Below are 23,308 nucleotides of genomic sequence, written 5' to 3'. Positions count from 1 at the left end.
GCACTGCTTGGTTCTAGATTTTAAATAGAAAAGGTAGCCTGGAGAAAATTTTAAATACATAAATCGTTGCTGTCTTCAAATACAAATCTTCTCTTGAAGACCTTTACATAGATGGGAAATATTTTAAAAATAGATTTCAAAAAAGTCATATGATTTGCATAATTTTCCATGGAACAAGTGGTTTTGGGTTTCTTTGTGAGAACTCGGCATTTTAATTATGGTAATTACAAACAGTTGAATAGTTATGGTTTTTAAATTCAGCATTGATATGATGATACTGTTTCAAATTAGTATTTTGAATGTAATATTGTAGGATGTAAAGCATGATAATTAATCTTTTTAACTATTAAAGACAGTAATGGATACTGGCAATCAAATTTTACTCCAGTGCAAGCCTGTTCTGTTTCCATTGCTTGGAGTGTAGTTGCATACTTACAATTTTAGGTAAAACTGTCACTATGGGATATTTATTGTTTCTTTGCATAATATTTTGGTCTTATTATCAGGAAATGGCAACTTTCTTATTTAGGGTCTTTTGAATTTAGGAAAACAAAATTATATAATTATTATTATTTTTTTCATTGTTTTTAATTTGAATTTTGTTTAACACACTGTTTCCTTTTTTGTGAGCTTTCCTATGCATGTGCAAAATGTTTCTCCTCAGGCCCCCTTGTATTTCCTGGTCCTATTTTTATGAACCATCGAGAACAGGCTCTAGCCAGAATCAGACCCCATCCAGCACAGCTAAAGCATAAACGGGACAAGCACAAAGGTATTTGGTCTTCGTTATTGGCTAGGGTGGAAATAAGCCCATCTTCCCAGTCACTTCTTCCATGCACTGAATCTGTCTTTTCAAAGAACTGCACAAAATGGGTTCTGCCTTTCTTCTTGTTAGTATCTTGTTACCTGAGGAGAAAGAAAACACATTTAAATGTTAACCTTTTTTTTACAGTGTAAATGTTTGGTAGTCTGCATCATCTTTGTTTTTATTTCTTTTTTTTTTTTTTTTTTTTTTGGATGAAACATGCATTGTCTTTCTGTATGTCTTTTCTCATTTCTAACACTGTCTCCTTCTTAAGGCTCTTTAATTTTACCCTAGGAAACTTTAACACCTTCCAGCAACTCAGACTGTTGCATTGCATTTGTGGGGTTTTTTTGAACCTTTGTGTTGTATATCTGGGGTGATTGCTTTAACGTATCAATTCCAGACTTGTTAATTCTAGCATAAAAATTTTGATAGGTATGTTATCTTTTAACAAGGCTTTTTTAGAAATGAAATATTTAAACCAATGTAATCAACACCTCCTTTTTTACTAGCTTTGAATAGGGGAAATACAAATCAAAAGTACAGGTTTTATGCTGCAATATTCTTGAGTTAAACGTTTTTTGCAGAATGTAAGTTAGGAGGTATCTTTGATATTTCTGATGGTTTTGTATGTCTGGAAAGCCAATTCATTATACCTTGAATTTCTAAATGTGTAATTTGTTCAGATATAAGTGATTTCTTTTTTCTAGAAAGAGAAAGGGTATTACTAAAAATTTCAGCTAAATTGATTAAAATTGAGCTGTATCAAATCTGATCATAGATTCTATATATATCTGTATATAAATGTGTCTGTACATATGTATTTACCTATAAAAATACATAGAATGTAGATTACAGACCTGATCAAAGTAAGTAGAAAGCTCATAAAACGGTGAGGGCCCGGAACATTTCACCTATTTTCTAATGAATAGCTAAATATGAATTGTTAAAATGGCATTTAGGTTGCATTAATGGAAGTTAGTGATAGTATTTGGCATGTGTGCAAACAAATGGTATGACAGTTTGAAGCCTTTATGGATGCAATATCAGTGTGTGAGTGATAGGCCTACCTAGTTACGAACATGCTGGATCATGAAATCATCTTAAGTATTTTATGGAAATGAAAGCAGAATCTGATCCTTTGTATTTGCGTAACATAAATTCAATCTGTTTGGAAAAGATATTATCTGTGCTTTAAATCATGATAGATTAAATAGAATAACCTATCATAATCTCCCTGGGAGAGATTGCATGCTGAAAGACAAAAAAAAATACAGAACCTGAATGCTGTCAATGACAATACTCGTTGGTGACCAGTATTCTTGAGCTGGATACTACTGCTAGTTGTACTGCTTGCAAGCCTTGACCTCATGGGCGAGTGCATAAAGGAGTATGATCATCCTGCCTGTACATCTGTACTTTTCCAGCATGTGGTAGTAGTTGGAGCTCACTTCAGCTCAAGTATCTCCTTACAAGAGGTATACTCATTAGTGTCAGTTTGAGGTTTACATGGCTTCTCAGAGTTGTAAGAACAGTGTGAAGGTCTGTATTTTGCTGAAAGATTTTGTCAGATATGCCCTGTAGAACTGAATATTTATTTTTCCTTGAGGAAGGGTATATGTGAAGAAACATTCAGTTTATTTTAGTTCTTTTGTGGCTCATGCTAAATAGCTAAGGAAGGTTGTAACATCTTTACAGTAAACTTTGAGGCCTGTCTCTGCCTCAGAAGATTGTTTCTCAAAAGACAACCATACATTCCACTAGAAACTAGAAATGCCCCTTAACTTCTGGAAGAGCTTCCAAGGGAAAACGGAAAACTGGTGAAGTGGGTTGTTATCAAAGTAGTAGGAAAGGTGGGAATCTTGAAAAAGATAAGTAGTATACCTCACCTTAAAAGGCATGCCTCTTTTACTATGCATAGAATGTAAAAGCAGCAATCGGGCAATCTGAGGCAGGGATGTTGACTTCAGCAGAAGGACAGTAACATTGAGATCAGCACATTCTTTTGGTTTACCTTTCAATGTGATGCTTTCCAAACTGGCATTCTTACTTCAGATCTTTCTGCTCAAGTAGTCTTGTAACTCTTCACACCAACCAGACCTTCAAGATCTTCAGGCAAGGAAACTTTATATCAAGTGGTCGTATTGATGAGGCCAGTACTAAACTTGCTGGTACCTGTTCCTGCTTCTCCATTTGCAGCTGAAGAACCTCTCTTGATAATGATATTTAAGCTTGAATGTGAACAGCTTCTTCAGAACTCACAATTATGACCTAATTTTAAAAGTGTATTTGATATGTACTTGTAGATATTATCAAATCAACATGTCTTCCACTTGTGGAATTCTTCTGTTGAATTGTCCAATTGAAAACTCCGTCATCAAAATGCTCGTTTTCTGCAAAGCTTGCCATTGTAATCTATTCATTTCACATTTATAGGGTCTGTGTATCAAGATCCTTGTTATTACAAAAAATGCATATTAAGCATAATCATAATCTTTTTGGTCTATGTGTCTCTATCGCAAGTATAAATAGAAAAGAGTAGGTACCACCTTCTTGGCATTCATGGAATGCTTTGACACTAAGAAGAAAAATGAGCCTGTACTTCATCCTCAGTCTGCATCTCCAGTCCCTGTGGACTTTGTCACTGGGAATCTGAGAAAAAAAAAAGATTATTGAAAGTCCAGAATTTTCACAACTCTAGAAATTAACTGAGTAGCAATAAAAACAAAGTAAGTTCATTGAGTCACTTAAGATTCTGCAAGCAAATGCCACTTGTTTCCTGTATTTGTGAATAGTGGCAACGAAAAAAATATTCTAAACTGTATGAAACCAAATATCCTCAAAAGGTCAAAGGCTAGATGGAGCTGAAGATGGAACAAGCTATATAACAACCGTTTTTCAAATTCTAATACAAAATTATCAGGTGTTCAAGAGAATTTACTTGTAACTTACTTTTTAACTGTAAAATAGTTGTCTGAAGGATAAAGTAGTTTAAAGCACTCATTGGAGAAAAGCAGCTGACTGAAAAATCTACATCTAAGACATAATAGAAATGAATGATACTGGAGTCTTTATATGTTCCATATTGACATTTCTATAACCTGGTAGACTTGTTTTTGTGTGCTAAGTGTTCCTAAAGAAGTTCAAAACACGTATTGCTTAAGACTTTTTGCACTTTGCTTAAGAAGATAAAAGTTGCACCAAAAGTGTTTCAGAGCCACTTTTTCTTTGCTAGGTTTTTACATGCTGCCATCAATAAGGAGAAATTTAGATGAGAACTTTCTTGGAATTTGAGTCATATGTTATCATGACAAGAAATATTTATTTGTTAATAACAATTATTAATGAAAAACTTTACTTTCTTTGTAACTTTTCTGCTACTGTTAGTTATGTCTCTCCATTCAGACTGCCTTACCATCTGTCATACCATACCAGAATAAGGTAACTCATAAATGTATGCCTTTTCATCCACCTGTGAATTAAAGCTGAATACCTAATTTGGGAAGACAACATTGAAAGTAGCTTTCCTGGTTTCTGTCCTCTGCTGGAAAAAGGATAGAGGCAGATCTTTCTACTCCTCCAAAACATACATTTCTATTTGGCAGCTATCTGGATCACAGAAAATACCCAAGAACTCACATTCAGTCAAATACGCTTCTCTTTTTGTTGTATTCATATAGCATAGAAAAATAAGTACATGGAGAACATGGATGTGTTTTGCCATTGCTCAGTATTGCAGTTTAACTTGCATTCAGGTCAGATTATGGAATAATTTACTTGGCTGGTATATTCCTGTTTGCATTTACTTTTTGGCTGAGCTGAACAGGTAAGCCAATACTGGTACAGAAATTCAGGACACAGTTATTACTGTTTGTAATAAGAATACAAGTTTTTGGTCACATTATCCTGAGTGTTACACACTTCTGATTCAGCATATCGAATGTCACCTATATGTCAAGTAAACTCTTTATTAACCTCTCAGTCATCCAACAGGCTTACTTTTTTTTTTTGCCCTCATGTGACAGATGATTTTCACAGCCAGAAGTAGGTTTCTGCAGCCATAGGCTGATTTGTTCAAGTAATAAACTGGTTTATAAATGTTTATAAAATGTTTATAAAGCCTATAGATGATACTAAAGGCATTCAGAAAATCCTGTGAGGGTTGAACGTCACAAATACTAACCAGTAACTTGTCTGACACGCTTTATTTGGGTAATCACTGCTGAACTGAACGAAGATTTGTTGGCAAATGATGTGGTCTAAAAAGACAATTATTCTAAGAATTTTTGTCTACGGTCATACTGCATTAGGCTTTTCATCTGTGGGGAGAAGAAATGCATTTAATATCTTTAGAAACACCTTTCCCTCCTCCAGAGATGGTCAGTGACAAAAAAAAAAAAATCTCATCACAGAAAAAGAAGTTCATCACCAGCTGAGGAACACTAATAAAAGGTTTTTCCTCAAGTCTGCACCAAGGGTCCGAGATGCAATTCTGTAACAATGTTGGTTTGGGTTTGGGTTTTTTGCCAGCAGAACTCTCATTTGTAGCTTATGATTTCCTTTGCTGTTAGTATTGAAGGAGCTTTTTTCTTCATTTCTGGAAAGCGGCTTTTTTTGTGCTAGTAATATCAGCCAAGAGAACTTTTGACCATGTTCCACAGAAGGAAAAAATTGTCTTTAGGAGTTAAAGAATTTTCTAAGGAAAATGGAGTGGTGGGGAGCGGTTAATTGGTTGTATTTCCAATTATTCCACTTTCCTTCCCCAACTGTACTAGATAACCAAGATGAAAACCCATGATTGTGAAGTTGTTCATGGAGACCAACCCCCAGTGTTGACAGCGGGAAACACTTTGGAGTTTTTGCTTGGTGCTGTCTTCTATCTCAGAGAGATGGAAGAGTCAAACTTTTTGTTCAGTGGGAGTCCAGTTGGGTAACATTTGAAGTATTAACTTGCTCTGCTTACAAGATTCCATTCATTCAGCCAGAAGAATTTCTGCTTCAGTAGTCTTTTTATGCTTCCGTTTTAGGAACAGCTGTTTTGACACTACTTTTAATGAAATGAATACATGCACAATTGTTTGTAAGAAAAAAAAGCATGTATCTCCATAGTTCTGCAATTGTTCCTTGAGACACGTGCAAATAAGCTTTCTGCATCTACCTTTCACCCTCGTACCTAAAAAAATTTTGACTCTGGGAAAGTACGGAAAGGAAAGGGGATGACCCAGTTTATTTGCAGCCTTATCTTTAATTGTAAGAGCTTGTAGAGCTTTGTTCTCCTGGCCAGTGCTGCTAGAAAAATGTGGTATGCATTGGCCATGTAATGGAGTATACAGATAAGCAGTATAGCCCATTAGTATTGCTGTAAAAGTAAGCAGTGATATTCTATTTAGCTTTGTATATTTTAGTCAAAAGAATTTTTTTCCCCCCTAAACAATGCTAGCTGAATCTTACTTTTTTTAGTGACGAGGGTTTTACACTTCACACACATAAATTAATTTAGTGTTTATCAAGTTGAAGATTCAGCTGATTCAAAACTCATGAGACCATTACTAACCATGAAAGAAGGCTGAGAGGAGTTCCATTTTGTTTGCAAATTTCACACTTAAGCAAGGATATGTATGAAAGACAGTTGCTTCCATTCCTGCATTCTTAAAAGCTTGAGAAGTTAGCTTTGAAATTTGAAAATGCCAACTCTGTAAATCTTTTTCATTTAGAATAGATTTATTTCTCAGATAAGGAATTGCAAAATGTATTTCATGTGAGTGTACTTGTCTTTACATCTTGCACAATAGTATTTTGTGTTTCCTTAAGGGTAATATGATGCTATGCTTTCATTTGCAACTTCAGAAAAAAAGGGAATATATCTAGAATAATCTTTTTTGTAAAAAAACAGTATCACATATTTATCATTTGTGAAAACAGCAGTCCTCAACTATTTACTAGTAGTTGTTGAAGCACTTATGACCAGTATGTTTTTCTTATGATGAAGCAGGGAATGCACATGTACCTGTTCAGGTACCTGCAGATCACTTGATATGATGCCATTACGTGACCAGAATACAACTTCTGCTGTATTTTGTTAATATGATGGTGCATAGGTGACGTGGTTGCTGTGTGTTGAGTTCATTTCATTCTAGGAAGTGCATGCAGCCACAAGACATACTTAGCAGATGTGTGCATTCCTGGCAGATGACTGTTCAAGTGTGTTTGCACAGTGGGGGAGCTTACATTTTTCATTACAGTTCTCAATGACTGAGGGAGGAAGGGTGACAAGGGACCACAGGTAGACTTCCAGAACAATTAGCTTTTTTCTGCTTCTGTCCAAAAAGCTTATGTGAAAGAGGGAAGCAGTGAATAGGCTGCTTGCTGAGTAAATAATTCTAGTGGCAGTATTAGCCCTTAGAACTATCTCTTGATTCCTTTCGCATGTAGAGATTAATGCAAATGTAGGCATAAAAAGTTCAAAGGTACTGCATTTGAGAAATAGCCAAATTGTTAACTAAAATACTAGAAGCCTGTTAAGGCAGAACTGTATTTTCAAGGGGTTTTGTTTAAATAGTGGTTCTGTCGCTTTGATTTTGTTGTTAGTACAAACAAAGCTGCAGACAGACCTTCAGAAACATTTCTTCTAATGTGTGTGTGGTCTCGTAGTACACATACATTAGAAAACCTAATGTCGGAAAACCCTCAAAAATCCCATGGCAGTTCTGAGAGCCAGACAATTCCTTTACCATGTCTCCATTTCACGCATATCCAACATGTAGTGCAAGTGTAATTCTTTTTGATGAAGGGTACCTACATTTTGAAAGGGATACTCTACCTATGCTATTAAACCTAATTCTTCAAAAGCATTGCTTAATACACACTGTTCCTTTACAGATGGAAACTACATGGAGATTCATATAATTACTGTACTCAGTCATCACTAGAAAACAGCTTTATTTCCAAAACAGGAAGATTTTTTTAAAACTGGTTTATAATAAAAATATTGACATGACTTTATCAGCAGTTTCCATGCATTAAAAAGGAAAGTATAAAGCCAGAATTATATTTTTAAATTTTTTTAAGTCTCTTAAGTGCTATGCTGCAGATAGTGAATAATGAATGCTCAGAGTTCAGACTTCCACTAATGATTATTCACCATTACACTACAGGGAAACGTGTAGAAATTATAAATATAGATCTAAATTAACAGCACCTTGAATGCTTTGAGCAGCAATTGTTTCCCTGTATCAATTTTGTTAATAAACAGTAAGTGGTCAGAATTAGCACAAAATTAATGTGGAATCTACTTTGTGCAGTTATTTTTCACGTCATGTATTTTCACTTCTTTATGCAAGAGACAGTGTGAAGAAGTTATATATGAAATTTTTCATTGTGAAGATGTACTTTCTTTAGAGCTTTCATTGCCCACTTTCTACACAAGTATAGGTGCTTTAACGGTGATGAGCATATTGTCTTTTTCTCTGTCATGTTGGTTTCCTGCTAAAGAAACCACCTTCCTTTGCAACCCTGTGACCACATAGTTTAATTACAGTGAAATTGTTAGATGACATAAACGTTCTAATTTCTGGAGAAGACAGTGGCTTTCAAGAAGTTTGCTAATAATGCACTTATTTGACACTTCAGTGCTTTTCTCTGATGTGAGGGCAGTTTGACTTTAGGAACCAACAGTGCATGTCATACTAAAAGAAATGACAGAAAAAATGTCTCAAAATTCATCTTAAACAGAGAGAAAACAGACATCCTTGTAGTGAATATGTTGGCATTGATAGAAATGAGCTGCATAACTAATTGTAAGTTATGTAAAACAAGGGCTATATGGCCAAGTTGGAGTAAAGTAAAATCCTTAACAAGTAGTAATTGGAAAAAACAGACCAGGCTATGCCTACTGAGTTTAACTACAGTGCTTTCTGTCTACTTCATAATGCTACTTAATAAAGAACACAAGTGATAGTTATTAAGCTAAATTCTGCAGATATTTGAATTTCCTGTCTTGCTAGTCATTTTTGTCTGCCCTTTGAGAGACTCTGCTTTAAAGGATGTGATATTTTCCAGTGTGTAACTTTGTAGTAGGTGGTTTAGAAACAGAGTTTCTGTCATCTTTCACATCTACTTTGATGCCACGTTTTGAGCTGTCTGTCACACTATTCTGTGAGTTCTTTCTGTTGCCTTACAGATGGTGGGGTGGGGAGTTATTTACTATTCTTGTTCTATTCATTCTTCTAATATAACTCTTTTAGAAAACATGGGATATAATTGTAAGTTTTGTTTATAGACGGAAGTGGAGAAAGAGGTGAGAAGGATGCCAGCAAAATCACAACCTATCCACCAGGGACTGTCCGGTTTGACTGTGAACTGCGGGCTGTACAAGTCAGTTGTGGATTTCACCATTCAGGTAAAACCAAATAAATCAATGTTAATTATAGCATAGAATTTTTGTTGATGATTTTTGGGGGTTATTTTAATGTTGTCATATGTGTTTTCCCTGCTGAGGGAAATTTAATTTTCTTTAAGGATGTAGATGGGAGTGTTCAAGGTTGAAAAGAGTGTGGTATCATTTTTGTAGCCTACTACAAAATAGTCCTTCAATAGTGAAAAGGATTATCATGTATTCATAAAGTATCATCAGGTATCATATATTGAGTTACAATAGAGCTTTTAAGCAATTTTTGTCATTTGAAAACATCTGCATGGCATAGCATAGCCCTGCGTAGAGATGCTGGCTGTGATGGGTTGTGGAATCGCACACAAATCTCTTAGTGTTTCAATAGGGATAGTTAACTGTGCTGGTCAGAAAGGCTAACCCAGTACTGGTGCAGTACCATGTTAATATGTGCATACGTCAGAAACATACTCTTCTTTTTCATTTGTTTTTCAGTGGTTTTGATGGAGAATGGTGATGTTTACACATTTGGATATGGGCAGCATGGGCAACTTGGACATGGTGATGTTAATTCCAGGTGAGCTGGTAATTAAAGGATGTGATTGTGTATTGCTGTACTGCTGCATAAAAAGTGGCTAAATTTCTGTTTCTCTGTAGCTAGTAAGTGTGAAAACTTGGGTATTGTCCAAATAAAGTTGATAAGCTCTTATCCCCCATAACCCTTGTATATAGATACAGTAACAATACTGTTGTACTTTTTAAGTAATTTGTTTAATACATGAAGGCTTCTGTGCATAGTTATTAGTGTAGCTTTGAGAAGGTTTCGTTTCTTCAATTCTCCCTACATATATGAGAGAATGACATTGAAATCTCATTAAGATTTCATTATTTCTGTAATATACTACATAAGCAGTAATGCAAATAGTACGATGTTTAAACCTAGGTTAACCTGTTTCTGTTGCATAATTGACAGTAGTTCAGTTACAATAAAATCTCATTTTTGTTTATTATTAATCTCCAAAATCAAGTCTTTAAATTTGGGTCTCAACTGCATTTTGTAGACATTTATTTTGGATGTCAGCATGAGAGATATGTGCTTTCCTTGCGGTCAATGGAAACAGAGAAGTCAACAGTGTGGAAAGCTATTTAACTAACGACCTACTCCTTATTTACTTTAGGTATGCTCAGTAACTGTGTAAACTTCATGGGCTTGATCTCCACTGACTACAGTGAAAGCATAGATAATTAAATATAGGTGTCTTTAATGTGAAGCTCAATCTCACCCTTAGTGTCTCATTCTTAGTATCTTACATACTCACTAAAGTAAAAAATGGGTGTCCTGCCATAAAAGGAAATGTTGTTCTTTGGGCACATACGTATACCATATAACATGTAAGACAGGATATTGAATAGTAGGAATCATTGAGGCTTTGTGTATGTTCACTAATGCCCATTATCCTTATATAAGGCACACAGTGTGAAGCATCCGTGACCTGTCTTCAGTTCTGTCATTTCTCTTGTAGCAGTAGATCAAAATTACTGAACCTCTATCCTTCTAATCCCTTTGGAGACTTCCAAATCATTTCTTTTGTCAAGTTTCTGAAGAAATCTTCGTCATCTTAAAACTTTCATTGGATTCACTAAACAAAACGGGGAGAGGGAAGGAAGGAAGCAAGAAAATTTACTGGAAGTTTTACTTTGTATTGAAAATATTTGTGCCTAATGGTAGTCTCTAAACTGGAGATTACCTGTAGTCAGTTTGCATTGGACTAGTGAATGCAGTCTGCGTTTCTGCCTATGGTGGAGCCATATCACGGATGAGTACTCTGTTTTTCATTCCTTGAAGTTCTTGGATACTTGTTCCAAGCTACAGCTGCTTTAGCTGGCAATTCCAGTCACTACTAGAATAAAGCCAATTTCTGTCTTAAAGGCTGAAGAGGTACAAACAGCAGTGTCATTTGTACTGGTAACTTACTGTCTCCTATTTTCAACTTTGATGAAGTTACTTGGCTTTTCTGAAGGCATCGGAGCTGTCCGCTGTATCTCTCAGAATTTCAGTCAGTAAACCCCACATCTGTTGCTTATTTGGACAGAAACTGGATGGAGACCAAATGTAGTTCCAAGTGAGATCCTAGAAGAGAACATGAAACATCCTGTGCCAAAGGATAATGCTTGACCGGGCCTAGAAGCTGAGGAGGTACAAGCAAATTGGCACTGACCTTTGTATCATTCTACAACAGACCCTAGAGTATCTGAAAAAAGCCTTGAAGAAATTTGGACTATGTCCTGTGCATGAGAACTGGCTATAGTACTATATTGCTGTTTAGCACCATCATTCAAATTATAATTTCCTCATTGATGTACTTCTTTTTCCAGCTTTAAGTAGAGATCTCTCCTCTGTCCTCACAGTAAGGGATTCAGAGAAGGAAACAGGGAATCCTTATGCAGAGTTCCACCTCAGTTGGGACGCAGTGGTGCTCAGATGGCCAGCTCCAGCCAGGTCAGTGGTATGTCAGTCATGCAGTGTGTCACATTGCCTGTATTGACTTCAGGAAGACCATCATCTTCTGAATCCAGTAACTGATGCTTTACTGTGTTTCTGGGAGAGAAATTAGAGAGAAAAAAAAAAAAAAGAAAAAAAAAAGGAAGTAATATTTAGGCAGCCTAGCTAGTATGGGAGCCCATGAAAACAAAAACTGTCAGGGAAAATGCAGGAACTCTCATTTTCATCTGAGGGAGCCAAGATGAAGCAATGATGGAAGTTCCTGGGCAGCAATTGATGATTTACCCTTTCAGAGACTTCTGTGTTGCAGTGTAAAGCTTTAGTAGTGAGGCTATATTTTAAAACATCTTGAAAATGCTGAACTACTTTGAATTCTGCACACCTGTCCAGACATGTCTTTCTCCTTGATTAAGGGGATTCTGGACTCCTCTATTACAGTATGGTAGACACCGCAAATTCTTCCTCCTACTTCAGTAGGAGTGAGGCTTATTACATGCACTAGATGAACTTAGGGCTATTTTTTATGCAAACAAGCAAAAAAACCTCAGCAGTTGAGCAGGATGATGTGGTTCTCAATCAGTTAACAGAACTGAAATGGTCTGGAGGAACAAGGAATATGCACAAGGCGGTGTTATTTTATCCTTCAGCAAAGACTTCAGCCATTCACAGAAGGATCACTTAAAAATGCAAGTGATCTGGTTCCTGGAAGGCTGTTTTTTCCATATCAGTATGCTGGAGGCATTAAGCTAATCTGTATAGGTTTTCTGTTGTAAAATCCACAGTGGCAGATGTTGATGAGCTATTCACTACGTGAAGGATGTTGTCAGTCTCTGCTTATATTCTCAGATTAGATGCTGGTGGATAGAAATTCAGTGGAAGCAAGAAATGTTTTGCAGTATCTAGTCTTGGTGAAAAATAGCATGTCTTGTACTCAGGTAAGCAAAGGTCTGTTTGATACTGGTGCTCTCAGGCAGCTGGGACTTAAAACTGCAGGATCCTTCTGGTTTTGTTCAAAATTTGTCTACATTTCTTGTACAAACTGTTGACTTCAGCACAGTGTTAGCAAGGACCTGGTCTGGCAGTCAAGCTCCAGAAATGGAACGAGTGAAGTAAGACAATCCTGGTGTGATTTTGCTTCCGAAGGTTCAACAATAACATTGAAGAAAATTGAGCAGACCTTCCGTGGACAGTCAGCTGTTCTATTTGAAGACAACATGTAGAGGCTGTATCCTATTAATATCACTAGGAGGGGGGAAAAAAAAAAATGTTCCATTATCTCTGACAGGGTTGTGTTTCTAGGTGCATCGCCAGCCTATTTTACTTCAGTGGTGGAGTGCAGTTCTTGTTTACATCTTTTCACCAAACTTCCAGTTACGTCTAAGATCTAAAAATCGCCATCTTTTTTTTAAGTCCATACTGGCCATCTCTGCCTGCAACTGATAGAAGTTACTACCGGTTTCCTTTTACCCACTACACAGTAACAGCCCCTGGCACCCGGACTGTACAGCACCGCGGTCAGCTACCCCCAGTGACATCGTGCGGGACCCGGCAGCCCGGGTGGGCTGGGCAAGGACCATGGACAGCGACCGTGCCAACCCTTACTGCAGGGCGAGCTCTGGAAGCCCACACCTGATTCCAGAAATGCTTATCCTTCAGGATGGAAAAGGGTTTCGGATTGGCCAGGCAAAAATGCATTTGGACCCCCTGCAGGATCTTGAGTTAGCTGATGCATGTGTATCTGCTGCTTTTCGTTCAGCAATCATACATTTTCCCAAGGAGTCTCAGGTTACTTTCTGTATAGTTGAGGTTGGTCTTTTGCCATTGGCCTGTGTCAGGTACCTGTGTCATATCCTGAAGCCAAAGAATCTGTGAGTTTGAGGCTAATGTGTCCTTCAGTTCCATCTCAAAAGAATACTTCTTGCTTTCTGCCATTCTTCATTGAAACCCTGGTTATCAAAACTTTGTCCAAAGAATCTCTCAGACTCTCAAGTGTCTATGCTGAGTTTTTCTGTGTTGAGCTTCAGAGGGATAGGGAAATACTTAAAACTATCACAGGTTTTAGATTCTATTTACATCAGTCAAACTAGCTTACTGTATTTTTCCAAATCCCTCTTCCTTTTATGAAATGAAAACTATTTTTCTGTAATTTTACTTTAATCTTTTGATTTAGTTAAATGTATTAAGCTTTTTCCTCCTCATATTTTTAGCTGATACACTGTAGTTGGCCATTCCAAAAGCTGGATGATCTGAATAAAAGAGCTATTTAAGAGGATATTACCTCTCTCTACATAAGTTGCCTGTCCATTTTTGCTTTGATGCTGCCAAGGGAATATCATGTACAGCATTCAGATAACATTGCTGACAGATTCAATTTCCAAAACAGAAAGATAGATAGTTTTGGTGATAATAGCTTGCATTTATGCATCAAAGAGATGAAACATTCACCTTTTTTACAAGCATAGGATTGATAATTTCATGCCTGCAGCTATCATAATTTTGAGAGAGAGAAAAAAATGTAATAAAAATATTTCCCTTTAACAGAAATGCTTTTGGATTAGTTCTTAACTATGTTTTGTTTCTGCTTTGGTGCCTTTTTGAGCTTCCTTAAAGTTAATGAGAGGCAAATGTAATATTTCTCTTGTTTTTAAAATATTTCATCATTGGTACAGCTGAACTTTGCTCTGTGTGTCTACGTATAATCTTACTGATGTCCAAACCTGTGTGCCTATAGACCAACAAAGGCTTCTAAATTTATGAATGCTATGTTGTGCATGCTCTACCAAATTTTATGCTGCCCTTCAGTCTCTCCATCTCCACTAGCATCACCTACTGGAAGCTACATTTGCCACAAAGCAGTAGTTTCTTTCTGTATACCTGTGTTCCCTCTCCTTCAGGTCATTAACCTATCTTCATGCTGCATTCTTCTGTTCCACATTTACGTGTGTTCACACCTTCTCATTTACCCTTTCCCTGCTGAATACATGATGCCTCTTCTTCCTCCTGCTTTCTTGACTTCTGTTTTACCTGCAATTCAGCCAAAATCAGGACATGTAGATAACCCATCTTTTTGCACATCAGCTGCTAAACAATCCCTAAGTAACTGTGGGTTGACACTTTTGTTCCCGTCTAAGACAACCTGTTCTTCTTTTACATTTACCTACTTTTGAAATTGCGTGTTAAAAAGTAAGTTTAAATAGTGCTGCTGTTCTCTGGGTCAGCGTTCTCAAACAGAGTTATTTGGGAATAAATTGTTCTTCAACTTCACAGTCTTTCTAAGTCCACAATAAATTTGAAGTCTAGGTAGACATTCATTATGGGGTTTAAAGTCTGGTATAGTTCTTTTAGGTTCCTGTTCACTTTGTTGGGATTGAGATAAAAACTTTAGGGTTTTTTTAGTATCTCATACTTCTTTCTTTTTATCTTTTCTGCTATTTCTATTCTAAATCATCACTTCAAGTTTTCTTTCTTTGCTTCTTGATCATGCTATTGGTTTGGATTTTTTCCATATTTTTTATTGGAATGGGAAATTTAATTTCTTATACCTGTCCATATTTGGGAGGCACATGGATTAGACTTTTTTCAGGTCTTTTTGGAAGACAGGAGAGGTTTGTTCTGTGTTGAGTCTAGAACTTTGATGGAGAGTGGTTTTTTAATGCGTTATTCTCCATTAGGAAGCTGATTGAGGTGGGTAGACCTCTTTCTGTAATAATTCTCTAGACAGTGATCTCAGGATGGCCTTATCAATATTGCTCCAGGTAATTGTATTAGGGTATCAACCACATAAGGCTTTAGTTGCTTCATAATGCAAACAGGGGTTTTTAAGTGCTTAACCAGCATCCTCACAGTGCAGGTTTTTTACTGCTGCAGTTCATTGCAATACATTTTATATGCATACATGTATACACACTGATATATATTAGTGTAACTACAGTCACATTAATGAATCCTACAATTATATTAAATTAACCATTTTTGTTCTATGCTGATTTCTGAGTTTAACTGAAGAAAGGGTACTTGATCTGGTTCCCTGTAACAAGAGGGCATAAACTTAAATATCTGGTACAGTCTTTCGAACCTCTGTTAATTTTATATGTGAGATGTTGCTTGAGTCTGATTCCGTATAGTATGTGAACTTTGTGAATGTATTTTACGGTTACTGAAATCCTTATGTTACTAATGTATGTGTTAAATTTTTCATAAGCATATATTGATACAAAATTAATTTATTTTGATATAGGGGATGTCCCACATTGGTGCAGGCATTACCAGGTCCTAGTACACAAGTTACCGCTGGGAGCAACCATACAGCTATTCTCTTAATGGATGGCCAGGTTTTCACATTTGGAAGTTTCTCAGTAAGGAAACAGTAATATTTACTTATGGGAATAAGCTAGTAACTAATGTATTGTTCAGAGACCTTTCAAAACTGCTTATACTTGCTCTTATAGAACTACTCATGACTTCTGCGTGTCTTTTGTGTCTGTTATGTCTAGAAATGTGGCATCTAATATTGTTGTGGTTAGAAAGGTATGATGCCAGAAATTCTTGTTGGTTTTCATATTTTAATGAAAGTGGTGATTTAGAACTGGCTTATTTTATAAGGTGCACTAGTTTTCTCAAACCCTTACTGTTGCAACCTTGGTTGCAAATAAGTATCTATTGCATATTCTGTTACCCGTCTGTCTGCATTCATTAGAAAAAACAAGTGTCCTGTTTTTTTTCATAGAAATGGCAGTAAGTTGCAGAAGTTATGCTTACACTTGAGGGGAGATTATTTCTCAGTATAAAACAGCATAACTCTGGTACTCTTCTTTCCGCATGGTGTATATGCTCCTGAGTCCATGTGGAATCCGTTCTTATATTCACTGAATGAGCACTTCAACATCATTTAGTTCTCCTTCATCCTGATTTTAGGCCTTTGTGCTTCCTTGTCTTTGCAAAACCTCCCTTACTGCAATCTTTATAGAGTCATTTGTTGTTTGTGCTTTCCCACTAATGTCCTTTTGCCAAAAGCTAGAGTGTAGGTACTGAGCTATATTTATGTGTTTAAAAACTACGTACTGTCAAAACACAACAGAAGAGAAACTGCATCTCTGAAATCTGCCTTTTTACAAAAAATAAAGTGAAGACTGAAATTTTTCAAAGTGGAAAATCATGTTTTGAACTAAAAGTGTACCACAAGATGGCTCTTTGATTAGGTAATGTTTTGTTGTTGTTCAGACTTTTTAAGTAAGAGCTTTTTTTGAAAAGGCACTTGGACACATAAAAGTTTAAGCTTTGTTGACTTGCAGTGAAACTTGGCCCCTGAAAAACCAAATTAATTTTCAGAAATGGGATTTAAAAGCCTGTCTGTTGACTGAGGGTTTTTTTCTTTTTCTAAAAGAAAAAATAAATATATACTACATTTAAACCACCTGTTCTGTGCATCTGGTTTTAATATTGTAATGCTTGAAAGTTTCTTGAAGACTTCATAAAGTCAAGACTAGCTCAAAAGCAAGCATGTTTCTTGAAAATGCTTTCACTAGTTTACTTACATATAGTGTTTTGTAGAAAGATGAGTAACATGCTGGACAGAGGGTATTTGCTGTACATGCGTGTTTCTTCTCCCTTACCATTTTAAATAAAAAGTTACCTTGACTTCATTAGCCTGCAATGAATTTCCTTTGCCTCAGGGAGGTAGATGGAGTCTCAACAGATTTATTGCCGCATCTCTTACTACATGCTTAAGTACAGCACAAGAACTGTTGGTCCACCTCTCAGTAACTAGTTGTACATAGAAGATAAGGCCCTAGATCTCCAGGTCAGGATGTTAAAGAGCATATGCAGAAGGGCTTGCTTAAGCATTTTATGCTCTTTTTAGCTCATTTAATGTGATAATTGATTCCTAGAGACCTCTAAGAGGTATTTGTTCAGTAAGATTTACAGTCCATATAAGTTCAGAATTGAGTGGGATATAGACTGAATCTGAATGTAGATTCCCACCGCCGCCCCCCATTAATTCATGCAGTTTGGCACTGAAGTTATTCAGGTATTAAATACTGAAGGAAAGTAATGCTTTTTTATTTGGTTCTGAAGATGGGAAGGAGGGTTATCCATCATGGAGAGTTAGTTACAGTAAAAAAAAAAAAAAGTTCACTCAAAAACCTAACTGAATAGAGAGGAAAATATCTGCCAGTAACTTGTTACTTGTATTTAAATGTGTAACACTTCACTTAGAGTAGCCATTGCCTTTTGAAGGTAATTTTGTAGTAAACTAGCTCTTCCAGATTACTAATTTTGTATGTTGAAACTATCAAAGTAATTTATTCATCTTTGCAACTTCCTGTTACTTACTAATACTTACAATCTCTCTATAGAAAGGTCAGCTTGGTAGACCAATTCTGGATATGCCCTACTGGAATGCAAAACCAGCACCTATGCCTAACATAGGCTCTAAATATGGACGCAAAGCAACATGGATTGGAGCAAGTGGAGACCAGACTTTTCTCCGGATTGATGAAGCTCTCATTAATTCTCATGTGCTTGCTACATCAGAGATATTTGCAAGCAGGCATATAATAGGCAAGAACTCTTCTATAATATTTTAAATGCTTATAGAACTATTGGAGAAAAAATAGCTTTGGTCATGCAAACAGAATAGGAACAAGTCAAAAATGTCAATGGAGGGAATTAAAATATTTTGACTTTCTAATTATACTGCAGATGGTGATACTAGCTCCTTAAGAAATTAATTTTATTAAAAATAAGAATGTAAAAGTCTAAACTTTTCTCGCACTTAAATCTTACTACAGTTTATATTTTTGCCATAGGAGTGTACCTGTGCTTCCCTACTACATTAATGCCTCATGCATAGAAAAAGCCAGTTAATGAGTGAAGTCTTCATGTCTTTCTGCTCCTTTTGCTTCCCGATCTAGGTTTGGTACCAGCTTCAATATCAGAACCTCCTCCTTTTAAATGTCTTCTGATAAACAAAGTAGATGGCAGTTGCAAAACATTCAATGATTCTGAGCAGGAAGACCTTCAAGGTTCTGGTGTGTGTCTGGATCCTGTCTATGATGTTATTTGGAGGCAAGTGTGGATTATAGCTATTAAACTCATAGTATGAAAATCTTTTAAAAATATTTTGGGAGGCTGGAGATTTGATTATGCTCATTTCCCTAGAAACAATTCTTAGTATTCTTTGTACCTTTTTTCACATTTTTTTTTATTTGTTCAAGTAAGCCCCAAACAAACATCTTCTTTTCCCTGATTTTTTTTTTTAATTTATTTTCTTTTTTGCATCATTCTTATTACATCTTGTGATGTTTGAGGTACCCCAATCTATTCTGCTTATTTACTGGTTTTATTCTTTCCTTACTTTCCTCCATCTACTTAACGCTTCACTGAATAATTTTCTTGCCATACCCAGCTTCCACAACCTTTTGTCTTAAATCTTCGTCCTTCTCTCAGGAATTAGTGGTTAAGACTTGATTAGAATGGATGAAGTAATAGTATTCTTTTCAGTTCTAACGTTTTGGGAGGTCAAAATAAAGATGCTTATTTAGATGATATAGACGTTCAAATTACAATTGTATTTATTTCACAGTCTTTGGGGTGGTTGCTTTCAGTGGAGTCTTAGAGCAAGCTTTGATCATAAACACTTGTTCCAAAATAGAATCATTACATTCAGTTCTTCTATAATGATGTAAAAGCTATGTTAGCCAGGATTTGGGAGATAAATTTGGACTGTCATCTGAGTGCAAGGGATGGATGATGTTTAAACTGTTTGAAAACCTAGAACAAGAATAATCACTTAAGGTAGAATAAAGCAGGGAACCAGCTAGTCTGTGTTCGTCTGGAAGAGACAGTATTATGTAGGATCGTATCTTTAAAAGATCATTGTGTCCAGAGGCTACTTGCGTCCTGCTTTGGGTGTCTTCATCCAAAATCAAGATGCAAGAACTTAATAGCCACTTAACATTGAAGCATGCGTATCTGCTAGGCGTGCTCTCTTATGACATCTGAAGTCCCTCGTATGGTTGTAGTTCTGCACTGTGCACATCCCTGGGATTGTTTAAATCTCCTTAGCTAGGTACCAGTTCTTACTTAAATTATGCCGAGATTTGAAATAAGGAAGAGTAGCACCTACATCCCTTAACTCTCAGTCATTACATTATCAGCTTGATGAAACACACTGAAAGACTCAATTTATGAAAAATGCAGTTGTGAGTGGCCACAGAATAGCAGTGAGTTTCAGGGGAGAAAAGGTGAGGACGCTCAACTTGATGTAGCACACTGAAATGTTTATTCAGTTTGAGGAAGTTCAAAGTCTCATGTTAAAAATATTATCATGGGTGAACATGGTTTGAGGTGTTTTGTTGTATTGCAAAAATTTGGGGACTGTAGAACTATATCTAGAGCTTAAATACTTAACTGAAGAATGGATTATTGGAATCTGTGCAGTTTTATTTCCGTGTTATATCCCATGTTGTTTAATAGAAAATATTTTTAGAAGTCTAAAGAAGAGACATGTGAATGAACATGTCTATTAGTAGTGAAATATTTTGTATATCAATTATTATTTCTGGGCATTTTTATTCATGCCTGTTTAAATGAAGGAGCAGTTTCTCTGTACAGGGTGACAGCATTCTTGATTACATAGAGCTTAAGGATTTTCTTCACAGCTTTGACTTTTTTGAGTAGTAGTGAAATTCAAGTGGTTAAATAGTGTTGTATGTATGTGTGTGTATAAACTTGCACATTGCTAACTCATTGAAATCCTGAATACATATGGTGTTCTATAATATTTTTAGTTAAAACTATTTCTCTGTTGGTTAGGCCATCTTCACCCCATATGGATTTTTAGAACAGTGTACCAAGTGAAAATTCCTTTCGTGCTTATTCTGTTTCTTCTTTCTACATAGTGATATCAAAGAGCACATTTTTTTACTTTTCTTGTTCTCCATGTTAACCTGTAGTATAGAAAGTCTTTGTATTCCCTTGTTTATGCTGCCCTTTTCTATAATCCCTTAAAAATTCATAAGGTGGTGTTACCCATTTTAAAAAGCCCAAACAAATTATGTTGGATTTCTCAAGATCTTTTTACTCTTATTTGAAGGTGAGTAGCCCTTTTACTTTCACTTGGTATCTTTATCATTTATAGCACATCTGCCATTATATCTAGTACTTTTCTAGTTACTTGATGCTTCTTAATAGTTTATACCGGTTTTACTATTTATTAGCTTGGAAAAGTATCAACATTTTCTGAATTTTTAAACCCATATTATGACTGTTTGGCAAGTATGATAAGAATGTTTTTGTGTCTTTCCATTTGCTAGTGTGTTAAGCTAGTAAAGTTTGTATGGATTTGGTGTAATGGTGTTCAATTTTAAGAGTTTGTACTTGCAGACCTACATTATACATTAAGTAGCTTATAAAATTTAATTATCAGTTAGATTTTTATATTTTTTAGTAGGTGAAATGTTTGGTTTTTTACTCTGTTTTGTCTTGCTCTAGGTTTCGACCAAACGCTAGGGAACTGTGGAGTTACAATGCAGTAGTTGCTGATTCCAGACTTCCCTCAGCTCCAGACATGCAATCCCGGTGTAGTATTTTGAGTCCAGAACTTGCTCTACCAACAGGTTCCAAAGCTCTAACCACCAGATCTCATGCAGCTTTGCACATTCTAGGTATACGCTTGTAGTTGATAAGTCAGAAGCTTAAGTGAAATAAAGAAACATTACTTAATGTATAAATGAATTGTAATCTAACAGCTTTCTGAATTTTTTGAGTTAAAATTTTACTTCGTAATCTTTCACCCTTGCTCTTAACGCTTATGATCTGGCTGATATGCATTAATTTTAATCAAAATAGTTTTCTTCTGTTATCTTAATGATGCTAGAGGATTTTAGAGTTCTGATGGAACCTGCTACTAGAGGTTAGCATAATAAAATAAGAGAGCACCTTAGATGATCTTTTTGGACAGTCTGCAGAATAAAGTCAGTACTGTTAAAATTAATCTCAAGTCTCCAAAAAAAAGCAATCTTGAATAAGCTATTTTTATTTTAATGTAAATGCAGTATCTAAAATTAGAATTTACTCTTTTCAGTTTTGTATAGTGGGGCACTAAGAATAATGTGATTTCCTTTTGTAGTCTAAAAAGCCTACCAAAACAAAAAATAATCCCACTGTGTTCATGTATAAACTGACCACATGCAACATACCCAATACCCCAAAGCACAGATTTGGAAGTTATTTTAGCTCACTTGCTCACTGATTATGATGAGTTCCTTGTCCTGCTCCCTTCACTGTGTGTTAGAGATGTGATAAATTTTAACTTGAACAGCACTTTTTTGTGTCTGAGTCAGAGTAAGGCATGTCGGGTACCCATGTACATGAAACAAAATGCCTTTTACGAATGCTCTCAAATCTATCCATAATTCAGTTACTGCTTCAACTCTTTTTTGGTAATATGGGAAATGTAAAAAGGAAAAAAAAAAAAAGTCAAAATGAAGATGTTGCTCGCAATTTAGTTACCATTGGAAAAGTTGCAAAACCATTTCAATCTCTTTTCTTGGTTATTCTGTAAAATTAATAAATTAAATTAAATTGATCTTCAGTGCTGACCCTTGAGATTCTACAGCAGTGACCCTTGACCTAATCAAAGCTATAGTGATATTGGGTAACATATGTGTGGTTTAGGGACAAAACAGGTTGCTTTGATCTTTTAAACTAGTATTCATTTCCATTTCGTTGATTATAATCAACAGCAAGAAATTTTGAATTCTTCTTGGTTTTGCTTTCTTTTAGGTTGTCTTGATACTTTGGCTGCTATGCAGGACTTAAAAATGGGTGTTGCAAATACAGAAGAAGAGACTCAAGCAGTAATGAAAGTTTATTCTAAAGAAGACTACAGTGTTGTTAACAGATTTGAAAGTATGTACCTAGTAAAATTTTATAGGACAGGTTTTTCAAGCTTGCAGAATAAAAGACTAAAATAGATTAACTGTATTTTTGTTGGGGTTGGGTTGGTTTTTTTTTTGCAGGTCATGGAGGAGGCTGGGGTTATTCAGCCCACTCAGTAGAAGCAATCCGTTTCTGTGCTGATACAGATATTTTATTAGGTGGTCTTGGTCTTTTTGGAGGTAGGGGTGAATACACTGCTAAAATAAAGGTAAGTTTTTTGGTTTTGTTTTAAACAATATTGTGACTCAAAATCAGAACTTTAGAAATGCTGTCTAAACCCATGTTTATTTTTTCTTGATGAATGAGTGGTTTACTATAGATTAAATGCATTAGTAATAGAACTAGAAAAATACTTCTCAGTGAGAAAGCAGGTGAAGGTAAGGTGGGTGAAGTAGAGATCTGAGAATTACTATTCTTGTCAAAAATTGGCCCATTCGTACCTTCATAAATGCAATGCCATCTGAAAGGTGTCTTGAACAGATATGGTAGTGGGTCAAATTGTTCTGTGACCCATTTACACAAAGCTCAGAGGTCCACCTGCAGAAAATTGGTGTTGTAGGCTTCAAGCTGGAATCGCGTCCTGTGTCAGGATACATGAGGCACTGCTGCTCAAAACCAGAAAAAGAATCCTTATCAGTAGCTGGAATTCCTTTGGTACCAGCTGAGTCAT

The 23,308-nt window shown here is 35.9% G+C and overlaps 1 protein-coding gene across 20 annotated transcripts in view; it reads left to right on the top strand.

The window, feature by feature from the left end:
* The window catches only part of MYCBP2 (MYC binding protein 2), a 200,832-nt gene that overhangs the window by 70,576 nt on the left and 106,948 nt on the right, over nucleotides 1-23,308 (top strand). For 19 of the 20 annotated variants that reach the window (XM_040584258.1, XM_040584263.1, XM_040584248.1 and 16 more), the window contains exons 18-26: nucleotides 665-772; nucleotides 9,084-9,203; nucleotides 9,687-9,768; nucleotides 15,932-16,049; nucleotides 18,051-18,255; nucleotides 18,609-18,762; nucleotides 21,190-21,362; nucleotides 22,483-22,608; nucleotides 22,719-22,846. In XM_040584258.1, coding sequence (XP_040440192.1) covers nucleotides 665-772; nucleotides 9,084-9,203; nucleotides 9,687-9,768; nucleotides 15,932-16,049; nucleotides 18,051-18,255; nucleotides 18,609-18,762; nucleotides 21,190-21,362; nucleotides 22,483-22,608; nucleotides 22,719-22,846 — 1,214 coding nt within the window. The remainder of the gene's footprint in view (nucleotides 1-664; nucleotides 773-9,083; nucleotides 9,204-9,686; nucleotides 9,769-15,931; nucleotides 16,050-18,050; nucleotides 18,256-18,608; nucleotides 18,763-21,189; nucleotides 21,363-22,482; nucleotides 22,609-22,718; nucleotides 22,847-23,308) is intronic. The other variant, XM_040584251.1, reaches the window with a different exon arrangement.

This window comes from Falco naumanni, chromosome 2, assembly GCF_017639655.2.
Source record: "Falco naumanni isolate bFalNau1 chromosome 2, bFalNau1.pat, whole genome shotgun sequence".
NCBI lineage: Eukaryota > Metazoa > Chordata > Aves > Falconiformes > Falconidae > Falco > Falco naumanni.
The sequence above is the reverse complement of the archived record's forward strand: the minus strand, read 5'-3'. Positions and strand labels throughout refer to the sequence as shown.